This window comes from Pollicipes pollicipes, unplaced genomic scaffold (assembly GCF_011947565.3).
Source record: "Pollicipes pollicipes isolate AB1234 unplaced genomic scaffold, Ppol_2.1 Scaffold_5724;HRSCAF=6776_pilon_pilon_pilon, whole genome shotgun sequence".
NCBI lineage: Eukaryota > Metazoa > Arthropoda > Thecostraca > Pollicipedomorpha > Pollicipedidae > Pollicipes > Pollicipes pollicipes.
The window spans coordinates 18,760,152-18,775,871 of NW_023596746.1; the positions used below are offsets into that span (position 1 = coordinate 18,760,152).

Sequence of the window (15,720 nt, forward strand, 5' to 3'; positions counted from 1 at the left end):
TTTCGTGGCAGGGTTTCAATAAAATCACGACGGATGCGCTTAATGAGGCCGCACTTGGCAGACGACGGTGCGGGTACAACCGGCGTCGGTTCCATTCGACCCACTCATCTCGTGCGTCGCCTCCCCCCCCCCCCCCCCCCCATCCTCATGAACCGTGGGCGAAAATACGGCAAACGCCTGGACTGACGGTTATCAGCCCTACACGAACCGACCGTGGGCGAAAATACGGCAAACGCTTGGACTGACGGTTACCAGCCCCACACGAACCGACCGTGGGCGAAAATACGGCAAACGCCTGGACTGACGGTTATCAGCCCCACACGAACCGCTAGCGGAAATAAGAAGCCGGTCTGGACAGGCAAGCGCGGTCACACCTGAAACTGGCCGACACAGTTTAGGCAAGCTGCTTTACCAGGCTAACAAAGAGGCAGACGCCTCAGACGCCAGACCTGACCTGCCCTCGCGTTCACTCCCACGACCCTGAGCCGTGCACTATACGTATGTAGGGTACATCGGTACGCACAAACCTCGCATATAAGACTGTTACCGCGATTGAAGCCTTCGTCTGCGGACCATGTAGCTGTGCCAGCAGTTCAAGGCTCCCACGAGCCATGGAGCTGTGCCAGCAGTTAAGACTCCCACAAGCCATGGAGCTGTGCCAGCAGTTACGACTCCCACAAGCCATGGAGCTGTGCCAGCAGTTCAAGGCTCCCACGAGTCATTTTGGCACGCTGGGAGTGAAATCTGTCACAACGGATAGGATTACGTAATAATAATGTGACGAAGTTGCATAAGAGCATGCAATCATGCAAGCCTCCACGTGTCTCCATTTCCTGGTAATGCTCCGTTTCCAAGCCTACCGCCAGACTGTCTGATGCAATGCGGAGTCTAGGTAATTCGGAGTATGGTAGACTGCTGAAAGTGATGAAAAAGCACGCGTTCTGTTTCATGGATGCTATGGAAACAAATACACCCACACCCACACCAACACCCGCACCAACACCCACGCCCACACACACGTGTATACGTATGTGTATATATATATATATATATATATATATATATATATATATATATGGATATACTATTCGATTTGTTAGTTAAATGTCAAGTTTCAATAATTTTCAACGAAACCCTTCAAATGTGATAACTTCATAGTACGTGCGAAATCCTGAAGGACCATCGCTCGCATGAGACCGAGGCTGTGGTCTGTTGAATGGAATGTTTTGTCTGGCGTCTCTTTTGTTGCAAACATCCAGTACAGTTTGTTGTCGCCACTGAGGTGCTGTTCGCGCAAATATCAAGCGATGGGATTCGTCTTGCAGGGATTGCTGCCGGCATATCTGTGACGACCGCCGTATTTACTAGTGGCCCGCAGCCTCCGATGGCGACGATCCTGCTGGTCGCGTGAGGTACATTCTGGTCGGCCAATATCAGCACGTGTTTTACGCCACACACGGTAAGCTACATTCCGTCTGATGCCGTTTCAATTGAAGGGCGGACTGCAACTGTAACTGAAAAGAAACTCGCTGATTACATTCTCCTCAATGCACGACGGCTGAGGGCGCGTTTCGAACCGCCCGCCGCCAGTTGAAGACGACGCGCTCACGCCACGCTGGCGGATGAAATACCTCCATGGTGCCTGGCGTGACCGGCCTGTTCTCGCCAGTCCAGCCACTTCTTTTGGCGGTCGGACAGTGTGCGTTACATTGCTTGCGCCAGTGTACAAGTTCCGCTTAAACCGGCGCCTCTGGGCCATTACGGGCGCCCATGGGACAGCCCAGCACACTGCCAGTCCTTGAACGAGTGACACATGGTATGATGAGGAGTGTAGCCCAGTGGGACACCGCTCACCTGGCATTCTAGGGTCTCCAAATCATACGTAACTGCTCTAGATCCTTATTGAACACTGATACACCCAGAGCTGCTTCGTCAAGGTAATGAGCACATTCATGGCGTGCACTCCTTATGCATGATACATATATGAATGCATGTATTTTGGCTATGCATCACTGTGCACCTTATACTTTGATGCAACCATAACTTCCGGACCAAATATAATTTTGTAGTATGCAAGGATTAAGGGTCTTTAAAAAAGAAATGCCTAACTACATTTACACAGTAAGCCGCTCTGACGTTCGCATGCACTTTTTAATTTGTGGCCCCGAAACACCCTAAGAACAGCGCCATTAAAAACTTCAGGTTAATGGCTAGCGGCGCCCGCAGCGGAATAGATGGACCCTCATCCCTGCACAACAGCGAACACGAAGCCGCCACCTCACACAGCTCTGCAGCAGCCCAAGTTCCCATATGGTGCAGCTTGTCTTCGCATGCATCATAACTACTCACGCCATTCCTTGTTCTGCTAATGCTGTGCCATATGCAAACTACGGGAACAAGCAGGCTCTTCGCCGGCACTCCCAGCTTTGGTGCGCCAAGACAATCAGCTGCCCCGAAGAACTATGGGAAACGGTTAACACTCTAGCACAAAGGTCTCCTACATCACCTAGAAGGGGTTGTTCGGAAAGGATTTTTTGGCGACGCTGTGCTGCAGAGGAGGTTCGAACAGATTAATTGCCCCTACCAAAGACTTTCTTTTTGTGACTACTTAAAAGCTCACAGAACGTTTCTTTGAAGAACCGGAGAGGAAGCAGCCAGCTCGAACTAATCCTAAGCACCCGCAACATAGCTACCTTTGCGCTTTGTCTTCAGTTGTGACCCAGTAACTAAAACTCTGCCGTCATTAGGCATTACCTTTTGCCCACTTTGACCCCAAGACTTCGCAGAACTATTTCAGTATAATGGAAAGCCCCTCGCAAAATAGGATAAGACATGAATCAGTAAGAGCATGATGCGATCCTTCACATATTTCTACATAACACGATTTCCCAACAGTCCGAATCCCTTTCCGAAGTCATGCCTGAGTTTTTCAGTCACATTTTCAGTCACAGATTCTTAATTAGATCAATCGCAATCGAAAGATGAAGAGACAATAAACAGAGACCAGTGTTTACGGCAAGTTCAGTGCTCCTACCAAAGCGCATCTGGAACATAGCAACTTTCAACATTGTTATAAGACAACGCAAGAAAACGGCCTGAAACCCCAAATGAGCCACTACCTACATGTGTGATCTACTCAACCAGGGGGTGCCCTCCGGTATCTAAAGCATTACAAAAAAGCGTTGCTGTTTCCAAACCCCTGCTGCCAATTCGGACGTCAATTTAAGCCTGTGATTGGTCAGAGGACTTGGTGTCGTCACAGCTTTAAACCCCGTGAAACCCCGGTTGCCGTAGTGATTAACCCCGCGGCATCGGGGAAAAAGCTGATACTTAACGCTGTTTTTACCTCGGTTGGTAGCGCGCGAAATACCGGCGTTATAAAAGATATCAAGCTGATTTAAACCGTAAAAAATCGGACAACCTGAGAGAAGAAGAGAACTGGCAAGAATAGCTGGAGCCAAGCTCTCGCTCTCCATGCTGTTCACTTTTTATTTGAAGTGCTCATTTTGTTTTGACAGTTTATCCGACACAGTGATGTGATGCTGTTCTATGACAGAGGAAATCAAAATTATAAAGGTAAGGTTTGTTATTTGTTCAGTGCATTAGCGAGGAACATTATTGACATACATAAGACAGTAGTACTAGCCTTTTTCCTCGAAGAAAAACCAGGAGAATGAAGATATAGTTGGGTCATATCCAACCATATATCCATCTTCCTGGTTTTCTCCGAGGAATAAGGCTAATACTACTGTCTTATCTACGGGAAGGTTTGGGATAATATACCAAAGTAGGTGTATCATCGGGCACCGGCCGACGTCTGCTTTTAAGGGATGACTCAAATATGAGTGATGATATATGATAATGATATATGATAATGAGATGATGTCCCCTGGATGTTATTTAGGGAAGTGCTATGGTAAATATTACTGTGTCAGTGATCTGTGAACTGTCTGGTGTCAAGCATCATTGCGGTTGGGTTTTAGATGTCATAGGACGTGGTAGAATATGAAATACGACTGAACGCCACTGAAGTTATCTTGGTAACAATATACTGAAAATGTACTGAAAATCATAAACCACAGAGATGTTCACCGGGCGTGCCTTGCTTTGTGCTCCCAGATGGGCGTCGTCTCACTCATAAACGGCGTGACAATTCCGGAGCCGCCACACCCGTCGGCGGCCACGGGCCGAGCTCCGGGTGTCCATGCGTCACAGAAGGTCGTCCATCCGGTTCTGGTCGTATTGCTCTATACTCGCTGATCACACTGCTGTTGGCGTAATTCAACAGATCCGATAAAAATTCAGACCACGGCCTGAAGTATGCCGAGGGGTCCAGCAAGAGCCAAGAGCCAGCTTGTTTTTTATCCATTAATCGCGAAGGTTAGGCCAATAATATTGCCCCAGATTCCACAAGAACCCAGAGCTAGCCTTCAAATATAATCCGGATCCAGCAGCAATCAAGATGCAGCATAAAGTCAAAGGTACCGACAAGAACTAGTATCTAACTGGAAGCATTGTTCGAAACCATTACATATTCACTTGATGAGCTTACGTTATGCGGCGTTCAGATACCAATGCTCTGAACTTAGTTTCATTCAAAGAGAACATTGTATAGTAACTGCAATAATAACAGTTCAATGCGTTTTGCATGTACCAGCAACTTTGCAAACAAGCGTATGAACTTGAATTGCATTGGCATGCTTGCATGTCATGTGTTTACACACCTAAACTCGTGTCGGAACCACACACTCGGCGTCGATACCGCAAATAATAATCTGCATTCGCCTCAGTGTTTCAATACGGCACACATCAGCACACGGTAACCGATATTGGAAGCATAATATTTGACTCATTTTCCTGTTCATTTCTGTTTCCTGACCACTCTTCACGTCGTGGTCCCTGTTTCATGTGCAGGTCTTGTTGACATCACGGTGATTTGTCTTGCCGCGCCAAGTCAGCAGTCAAAAAATAATAGCCTTTTGCATGAAAACCATCCGTACTTAATAGCCACATTTACGCGTAATTAGCGCTTGTCAATGTGAGATTTTAAGTTACAGGTGTAAACCCGCTTGCAACCATCTCTTTTCCATCGCAGGATCCGATAATATCGCGCAACACAGACCAGGGTGACCAGACCAGGCCAGACCAGGACCAGGGACCCTTGAACCCACTACCACAGTGCAGAATCTGGGGTTTACTGCCATGGCAACCGGGGTCTAATTCTGTGACATGAAATCCGCTAACCAATCAAAGGACTCATATGACGTCCGAATTCGCGGCTTTCCCAAAGCCACAGGCTAACGCAGATCAGTGACCACTGAAACCGAGGAGTCCGATGCGAGATCAAAACTTTCCGGCTCGTCGTGTGAAAGATATATACCTGTAATGCGATGCAATGCTGCCCTCACAGCCGGAGTACACGCCGGCTCTGGCGAGACCCTCACACCACGGTGCACGGGACATGTCCAGCCGGCCGGGCTCGCTGGACGGTCCCCGGACCAGCCCTGAGGCGGCTAACCCGCCCAGTCACGTGACTGCCGCGGGCATCGTGGCCGAGCCCAGCAGCCACCGCCCGGCAACTCTCTCAACCCACCAACGTTAATCCCTTCCACGAAAACGCCCGCCACCCGGCTGCACTCTGCCTTCCCCAGACATGGGCGCTCGACCCTCCGCGGTAATACGCGCCGGCGCGCCGGGCCTCATCAGCACTACGCACTGAGGCTTTCAGGAGAGACCACACCTCAGCAAAATGTTCACGATTTCAGCCGCTTACAGCTCCAGTACCTGACGCACACTGCGACAACAGGCCGGGTGTTGCGGTCAGACCGCGCGCGCCGGGCACCGCGTCTTGCGTGCTCTTGCGCCACGCGACGGCGACACGCGGCCCTACCGGCAGCGCCCTGCTGATCGCCACTGACCTTGGTGGTGTGGTACTCCTGGGAGTAGCGGGCCGGCAGCCCCTCCTGGTAGGCGGCTAGAGCGATCGGCAGTACCTTGGCGCAGCGCGCCTCCGAGAAGCGCGCGTCAGAGTCCAGCGCCGACCGCAGACTCGTCAGCGGCTGGTGGATAGACAGACATGGCGTCAGAGGCCAGCACCGACCGCAGACTCGTCAGAGGCTGGTGGATAGACAGACATGGCGTCAGAGTCCAGCGCCGACCGCAGACTCGTCAGCGGCTGGTGGATAGACAGATATGGTGTCAGAGTCCAGCGCCGACCGCAGGCTCGTCAGAGGCTCGTGGATAGACAGACATGGTGTCAGAGTGCCGCAGACTCGTCAGCGGCTGGTGGATAGACAGACATGGCGTCAGAGTCCAGCGCCGACCGCAGACTCGTCAGCGGCTGTTGGATAGACAGACATGGCGTCAGAGTCCAGCGCCGACCGCAGACTCGTCAGCGGCTGGTGGATAGACAGACATGGTGTCAGAGTCCAGCGCCGGCCGTAGACTCGTCAGAGGTTCGTCAGACACAGACAGTCAGACGTGGCGTCAGGGTCATACCAGATCCAGGCACAAGGGCAGCCGTCGGGGACTGGAGTAAATGGTCACATAGGGTCAGATTCATACCAGAGCAGTCAGTTATTGCCTACTGAGTTGGAATATGCGCACGCAAGCAGATTGATTTGAATGGTACTGCCATTGGTGGGTAGCCGAAGGGCACGGGCCGTGTAGCGGACACGCCACCGGCGGCATTACATGCTGCCCGATCTCATCTTATCGACCTACACTGCACGGCGAGTCAGACGCACGCGACAGGCCGGACGCGCGCGACAGGCCAGACGCACGCGACGCACAGCCTTGCCGCGCTCAGTACTTAGCCGCGCCGCTCAGCTCACCTTCTTTTAAACCGTGCCGCTCGGCTCACCTTCCTGTAAGCCTCCACGCTCGGCTCACCTTCCTATAAGCCGCGCTGCTCGGCTCACCTTCCTGCAAGCTGTGCCGCTCGGCTCACCTTCCTATAAGCCGCGCCGCTCGGCTCGCCTTCTTGCAAGTTATGCCGCTCAGCTCACCTTCCTGCAAGCCGTGCCGGTCGGCTCACCTTTCTATGGGCTGTGCTGCTCGGCTCATCTTCCTATAAGCCGCGCCGCTCGGCTCACCTTCCTGTTAACTGTGCCGCTCGGCTCACCTTCCTATAACCCGCGCCGCGCGGCTTACCTTCCTGCAAGCCGCGCCGCTCGGCTCACCTTCCCATAAGCCGTGCCGCTGGGCTCACCTTCCTGTAAGCCGAGCCGTCCGGCACCAGGATGATTTCCTCGTATAGTCTGCTGCATGCAGCGAACCAGACATCACCAGGAGGCAGCTGGCGACAGGCCAGGCCAGGTTACGCGCCAACAGACGACCAAATGGTAGACGGTAAAAGGCGACGAAATAACGATATGGTGTGTTTATTGTCGGCGTAATTTAATAAGGCATGTATTAAAAATTGCAAGCCCAGTAAGAACGTCGTATCGCTTGCGTTGTGCCCTACCAAACAATGCACCGCTGTCGCTTCGTTACCGAGTGTAAATATTTGTGTGTGTAACTGAAACACTCGGACAGAGAAAGAATGGTGCGGAAGCTCTGGTGTAAGAAAACTGCGCACACGTCAGCCGGTCCAATGAAGCATTCAGCTGCACAGACCAGCCCAGTTGCACACCAAAGAGCTGCCACTAAAGCTCTGCCAACCCACTCCGATGTCACAACACAGCCGTCGCCCCGGTGGCGCCCTCTCCCTTCCTTCGGCCCGGCCGGTGCCGTCAGTGCCGGCGACGACCGACAGGCGGCGCTCACGTCGCAGCTGGGGGCAGGCAGATGCTTGCCCACGTTGTCGTCAAAGCCGCGCGTGCGGGCCGTGCCAATGTGGCGGCCGAGCAGGGCGGCGAAGGTGGCCGGCGGCGCAGCCAAGGGCGTCGGTGTCGTCGCCCAGAGCGCGTCCGCCACGGCCGGTGGCGGCGGGCTGCTGCGCTCGTCTGCGGCAGCGTGCGGCCCGCCCTGTCACAGTGGGTAGGTGGACGCCGATGACAAAACCATGCGACCAACAGTCTCAGATATATCCTGTCTGCATAACACGGTCGCGCAGCTTCGCGGACGCGAGTGTCATGTGAAAGCACAGATTGCCGGTTTCAAGGATAGCAAAACGGACACACCATGACAATCACTCAATTACATATCGACACACATGGCTGTTATTTTTCGATGTTCGTTGCTGTCAGCTATCATGTCACTGTCCGTAAGTGTCGTAACAATGACCAGACGGAGGAGAAAACTTGTATTTTTGGCTTTGTTTATTCCAATCCCTCTTCCTCATCATCGTATAAACACAGTGGCATCAGTACGGGAACAAAAACAGAATCGCAGCCGGTCGAGCACATCTCCAGCCCCACCACATCAGCTGAGAAGACTGGGCCAGCGATGTGACCAACCCAAGCTTCAAACCCTGCATCCCGATTTCTGTACACATTTCACTGCTTCGGAATAAGAGATAGCTTCACCTATGCATGCTACCACAAAATTTTCTGGAATGAATGCGCTGCGTTAGCTTACATACATCCATCAAAAGGGAAGGGCCATGAATAGATGACGACAAGCGGACCTCGTGTGTTTCGCTGCGCGAAGAGATGACACCGTCTGCGCCAGTAGGGTAACCCGTGACGTAACGCCGGTGGGGCCACCACCCGTAACGTAACGTCGGTAGGGTCGTCACCCGTGACGTAACGCCGGTGGGGCTGCCATCTGTGACGTGGCGCCGGTACGGCCGCCACCCGTGACGTAGCGCCGGTGGGGCCGCCATCCGCGATGTAACGCCGGTGGGGCCACCACCCGTGACGTAGCACCGGTAGGGTCGCCAACCGTGACGTAACGCCAGTGGGGCCACCACCCGTGACGTAACGCCAGTGGGGCCGCCATCCGTGACTTAATGCTGACTCGAATCTCAGCAATATTAAGTGGATTTCAATTAACCATGTTAAGCAAGTCAATACGCGATCACCCAGTCGGGCGACACGCATGGATCACCTGGACACATAGACAATGCACCCAGTCGGACGACACGTTTGGATCACCTGGACACATGGATAATGCGACGCTGATTCAAGCACTCAGAACACTAAATACATATCCGCTCGTAGCGATATGACATCAGTTCCAGCCACATAGCACCGACTCGCATCTCAGGCATGCACGGCGCGTCTTGATGCGTTTCGTTGAGGGATCACCACTGCGGCGCTGAACGACGCAGAGACAAACAACTGACAAAGACATGTAGGCGGAGGCGGGTCAAAATGAGGGCTCACTTTGCTACCGCGGCAGCAAGCACCTGCTTCCCATTCACTTCCCATCGAAGCGCTCTGCAACGCCCGCATGCTGTGCCATTTTTCCGAGCCCAGCTGCATGGGGTACCTCGAAGCTACCCGTGCTGCAATGTAGAGCCTTTTGCCGTGGGAGCATGCGCCGCAGTGCCTCACGATATTGCCCGAGCCGATCTGTTCGGCAACGCGGTGTGTCCAACGGCTCAAGGGCATTAGCAAACCAGATCTTGGAAGAAGTATCACGGTTTTTCGCCTGAGACAGTCCCGTGCCCTCGTGACCGGGGGTCTCTCGCCTGGCTGTGTACCGCCGCTTGTAGCCGCTCCGCTCTTAGCTCCGCAGTGTCACTCGGCAAACGGTCTTATGAACTGGTGAGCATGGGGAGCAGCTGTCGATGTTTGGGCAACAACTCGGTTTTAAATGGAGAAAAATGCATGCGACATAGCGATGTCTCTAGCTGGCCAACACTGCCGTGAGCGCGCATATAGGAAGACGGTCTGTTTGATTGATGTGTAGCCAATAGCATGTTACGTTAAGACTAACTCGGATGACGTCACATGGCTGAGCTACAGGTACGCGTCCAGTGTTACTCAACCATCATCTTTCAGCAGCCATAGTTCAGCACCTGCGGTCAAATGACACCTCAAGAGATGATCCCAGCAAGTTTCACGGCCTCCAGGTTCTGGGCCGCCCGGAGCTGGCCACGTCACCCCAGATCGTCTTCGTGGTACACATGGAGGATCGTCTTTGTGGTACACCCTGCTGCAGCAGTGCCACATCGTGCATTATCCCCACCACAAGCCCCTTTCTCTCATACCCGGCTGCCCCAATTACGTTTGAAAGAAAGACCAGCCACGCACAGTGTCGCCTGCCACGAACGTGCCGTGCTCGGCGAACTGTGCTACTCGCGCGGACGCGCGGCACACGTCGGTGAACAGGGCGCTGCACTATCTCGAGGGTGTTCGAGCGATCACAACCGGACACGGTGAACGACACGTCCGATATACCAGGTGTAGCGGGCAGAAGTACGTGACGAGCTCAAACGTCAGGGCGGCACATGTCGCTTTGCTGAAAGCTGCTGGTGTCATTTGACTCTCCATAGTTTCGTGTACGCCGGTGGAGCTGGAAAAATAAGTCACGGCCGTGGAGGTAGGGATAGTTACCTGCCAAGAAACATTGACTGTCGCCGCCAGTCGGCTTTGCTAATTCGCATAGCTGGTGATGATTTCGGACCCCACCGGTGATAAATTTTGTTGGATACCCCAAAACACCACCGTCTACAAAAGAACGACCCTGCAAATGCAAAACTCAAACACGCGGAACCAGCGGGCGTGCACAGTGATGCCCAGAAGCCAGCGCAAAGGATAAGGGCACGTTCAAAGCTTCTCCTGTCTGAGTTAGGTAAAGTCGAAGCCGGGTTCAGGCTGCCAGCACCTCACCATCAAAATAAAAAGAGGATGTGACGGCGTTGGTGCGACGCAATAAACTAATGTACTGAACGATGACATAGTAATGGTGAGGCCAGGGAGTGTCACTTGGGTACGCACCACCTGGTCTGGCCACTGTGGCCACCACTGGCTCACATCGCAGCCATGCAAGAGGAGCTACCCAAAAACTGGTGATGCTAACTGCTTCATTCGGTTAATATTTAGATGCAACAATATTTTCAAAATATTCTGGATACAACTGCATCCCCAAAAAGTTTTGTTCCTCCCCCCAAAAAAAATGCGCTGCTGTGTTACACAGCAGCAGTATCCCAAAAGCTAGTAGCACTGTGAAGCCCCTTGCATTCCGTTGGAGGGGAAAAGCTATTGGTAGCAGCCAAACGTACAGACTCATGAGCTGCATGACCTGCCATTTCAAAAATTCAAGATGAACCCATATCACTCCACTACCCATGAAAACCTAGAAAACCATACAGCGAACCCATATAGCGATTCGGTCGCAGCGTCGTGGTCGGTTTCGCATTTCGCTCGCTGTTGATCACGGCCTCTATATACGGTGGCTCCCGCCGCGCCAGCGCGTTTATTACACCGCAGCTGGCTGACAGCACGGACTGGTCTTGGCTGCCACTGATGGTGTCGGACAGCCAAAGGATAGCTGGGCAGATTCAAGGCGTGACCCCGGCATTCGCTTCTCCACAGCACACACATAACTCCTGTCAGATAGATGTTGCTAATTGTTTAATTATCCACCGAACTGTTGTTTACTAGGCATGAGCGTAAAATGACTCGACACGAGGACCGAGGCAGCCCCAGCACAAGGAAGCGCCTTACACATGAGCTGGAAAGAGAAACACCCAGAAGGAAACATGAAAACAAACAGCACAAAATCAAAACGCGCGGCACCGCTGCAACAGCATATATGGTGCCTAAACGCCCCCTGCCGCTCTTTTAAAATGCTACATCCGCTGCCTCTGATAAAAGATTCTACACTTATAACGACAAGTCAGCTGTACATCGTAACCATCCACATAACCTCTGAGCGTAACTTTGCACAGCGTGGAAACATTCCGAGACACACCCTGAACAAGAGATGGCAAGTCTGAGGGATTCTTTTCCCATACAGGGTTGTGAAAACTAGACCCATATTTAAATTATCCCTTTCAACAAGTCTGGCACATATCTGACGTCTGGCTATGAGCAGATACCACGTTCAGGAGGTGTTTTACCCATGAAACATTTTTGGTGGCATTTTACGCTTTTGGCAGCACTTTAGACTTGTCATCAGATGACGCCTTGCGGCTCGAAGGTCACGGCCAGAGAAATCAATATTTGTTCAGCCCGGCCCTGTGATTGGCCACATGACTCACGTCGTGCACCGTTATTGGTCAGAATCCGAATCTTCTCCCTCGGACGACTCACTGCGAACACGCCCCAAACCCTGTAACGATTTTGGCCCCTCGTGCGGCGTAGGTGGCCGCCGGTTTCCTCAACCATTCGTGCTCACGCCCGGCGACCGGCGGGGGAACACAACTATAGCGGGGTGGAGATGTAAGTTGTTGCCAGGGCGGTAGAGCACTGTTGTTGCATTGCGCCGAGCTTTTTGCTCTGCGTCCTGTTATAACTGACCAAAAATATACTAACTGGGGGAGCTTGAACTACCCTTTCCATCTTACAGCTGGTGCTCACACAACTGGAACTCAGCCGTCACATAGCCAATCCTGTGAATTCACGATTCCATGCCCATGAAATGTTTCAGTAAACGAAACATTATGCCAAAGAATATGGAAAATCAATATGATCAGGAACCGTGTCTTGAATTCTGGCTCCTTCCTCTCAAATTACCTGTGTTCATCATCAGTATTGCAGTAGTAGTAATTGGGGCCTTAGGGCACATTGACTGCAGTCATGTAGCACCCACATCATCCTCATGGTCACTGTCATTATTACTTCAGTTCATTTCTTAGTAAAAATAGAAAATGTCCTGAATCTATGATGCAACCTGAATTATAGCCTACAGAATTATAATTAAAGTTTGGGTACTCAAGGTTTGCTGAACCAAGCCCTCTTCATAACTGATTTTTGGAAGCTTTACCCTTGCCACAGGATGCTAAGCATCCAGTTTTCTGGGAACAGACACTCCAGTATCACAAATGTTGCAAGAAAATTAGTACTGGCAGTGCAACCTTTCAAGCTGGCACGAGCTGCATTTTATTACGTTCTATGTGACCCACAAATGTAAATGACAGATTCTGCTAAAGATGTGGTCAGTTTTCATCTTGAGGCCCTGATACAACATGCACCTCAAATAAATATGGCTGATTTACAAAATTTATTTACTCTGAGCTAGTGTGATTTAATGTTATACATGAAGACATTCGGTCAGCAAATATTGGTGTTAACACATCATCTTTTCCTATGCATACCAATACATGCAGTGTTCAATGGTTGCTGATTATGATTCATTTGGCTGCATGTACTGCCAAGGGCTTCCATAATCCCTTTGTTTAAAATTGTGGGTTTGATAGTTATGCGTCGCCTTTCCCCAAAGTGACAGACTTTAAAAGCATCAATGCTGTAACTCAGATGGGCAATCATGACAATATAAATGCAGATCATCATCAATATCAGGGAATGTTATGATAATGAGGCCAATTGACAAAATTTGCCAAAAGTGGTACAATGAATGCCAAAGGAGAGCATTTTATCTTGATATTATGCATATGGTGTGTGCTGTGCAATCTTATGCAATGTGGCTAAGTCTAATACATTTCACAAAAGTATTTAGCAATTGGCAGTGATTAAATAGGTCATCCATCACTCAGGCAACTGTTTAAGGATCAGAGTTGGGGGATGAGGTACAAGTGCCTCTGACCTACTTCTTGTCGCTGACAGTGTATGGTGGTGCTGGGTTACTGACTAACCCCAATAAATAGGTATGTGGTACTTTGTTGTACATGTTCAGCAAGTACCTATCATGGTGTGATGTACTACCTGTCTGTCACAGGGCAGCATAAATGTCAGTAGCTGCTGTTGGTTGGGAGTGGTACTTCTTGTTTGATTTACATGCCAGCTATCTGATATTTTATGCATGCACCATTGCCAAGGACAGACAAAATAACTGTTTTACTGTTTTTATGGTATCTTGATGTTGCCCATTGCCCCAAATTTATGCTGCATTCAGCTCCTAGTAGGTGTCTGTAAGTTCAATTAACTTGAGGTGAAAATTTCAGATGGTACAGGCATTTTGATTCTGTATTTTATTTATGCAGGATCACATGATATGCAGCTATATGTTACATGTATATATGTTTTGCCACCTACTTGCAAGCAGAACAGAAAATTAGAATCATTGTTGACAGTCAACAAGCCATAAGCTATTGACACAGACTCCATGTCTGGCTATGCTCAGCCAATGTAAAATATGTAGGGTTCAAAACATTTTCCCCCAGGTTGTTGTAAGTGGACAGCAGAGGAAAGTGTTAAATATGACATTTTCAAATGCAGCTCAAATTTTCCTCTGATATCCAAGCCACATGATGACCCCTTTTAAAGCTTCTGACTGTGCATTTGGAATCACTTGATCGCATCCTTCAGTGGCTTCAGTGGGCTATGTTCGACCAGTCAAGAAATTCACGCACTTTTGAAGAGGCGCAGTGACACCACCGATACAGAGCGACACCCACCGAGCCGGGCGGGGCGTGCGTGGGCACCGAACTGGGTTCCGGACAGGGCGCGCGGGCGGACGAGTGGAGCCTCACTCGGCCCACCACTGTTCAGGGTCCACATGTGTCGCCGGCCGACGCCAACAGGCCTGGCACGCTGCAGACGCCGCGTGCTGATACGGCACGGTGTTCACGCCCGCCGGCGGCTCTATAAACAGCGCGGGACGGCGGCTCGCGATCAGTGCGGGAGTAGAGACGGCGCGCGCCGGAGGTGCGGCTGGCCCAGACCGTCTCGACTCGGAGGTAACGCGCGTGTTGACATACCGCTAAACTCAGCACGCCACCTGGCGCTGCTCTCCGGAGACTTATTCTCGTCCGCGAAAAATTGTGCTGGGTATTCGGAATGTACTAAGCCGTTTCGAGATGCTGGTTCCCCCCCCCCCCCTCCCTCATACTCTTAATGATGGTGATGATGATGATTGGGGTTTCAGGGCGCGTCGACTTCTAGGGTCATTTTGCGCCCGCTCATACTCTGAAGTCACCATGTGGTTGAAAACCTGCGATCAGCTGCATGACAGCCCCGTTATTCCATGACCGCACTGCCTGTTGTGGAGCTTGTCCAAGATAGTCTGACATACTGGGTCACGTTTGAGAACACGCCTAGGAAGCCATATGTGATACACGTCTTCAGATGGCGCAAATACACCTACCCCATCATGAAAAATGCCGTGCTATTGAGATAGCTGAGAACGCTATGGACCCAAAACGTCCCAGCACGGCGTTGTAGCGACTTGACTCAACTGTTGCTATTACTCAACATGCTTGACCCCACTGTGACGAGAGGGTCATCGCCTATCAAGCTATACCGGGATGATGAGGGAGTCGCTGCCTGCGGGCCGCGCTACTGGTGCTGGCGGCCCTCGACGGGACCTTACACCGCCTGGTCTGCCAGCCTTTTTACACCACACAGCTACGGTGTTCATTTAGAAGTTAAAAGTACCGAGTCGCATGCGACTGGGTGTTGTGCCTGGAAAGCAGATGAGAGACAGAACAAAAGTTACTTGCTGGTGGCCGAATCTTTCTTCGAAATGCTTTGAGCGAGACAGCCGCTTGCCCGAGGGCCCCAAGGCCAGCAAAATAACAACGTCGTCGCCCTGATATTTGGCCTCCTTTCAACCAATGCCCACTTCGAAGTGACCTGTTGTCCGTCTCCGTCCGTGGTTCGTTCCCGAGTGAGTCGTGACCGGCATATTTGCCGGAGGGCGAAAAAGAGGGGGGGGGGAGGTGACCCCGCACGCACGTCTGAGCGCTGCGCTGGTGCTGGCCGGCCG

The 15,720-nt window shown here is 51.5% G+C and overlaps 1 protein-coding gene across 1 annotated transcript; it reads right to left on the reverse strand.

The window, feature by feature from the left end:
- Positions 1 to 5,769: 5,769 nt before the first annotated feature.
- On the reverse strand, positions 5,770 to 8,419 carry LOC119102767 (protein SMG8-like). The gene is made up of 5 exons (XM_037226221.1): positions 8,413 to 8,419; positions 7,768 to 7,946; positions 7,211 to 7,297; positions 5,919 to 6,059; positions 5,770 to 5,784 (listed from the first exon to the last, which is right to left on the reverse strand). The coding sequence occupies exons 1-5, from the start codon at positions 8,417 to 8,419 to the stop codon at positions 5,770 to 5,772; spliced, it is 429 nt and encodes a 142-aa protein (XP_037082116.1).
- Between the last annotated feature and the right edge of the window lie 7,301 nt (positions 8,420 to 15,720).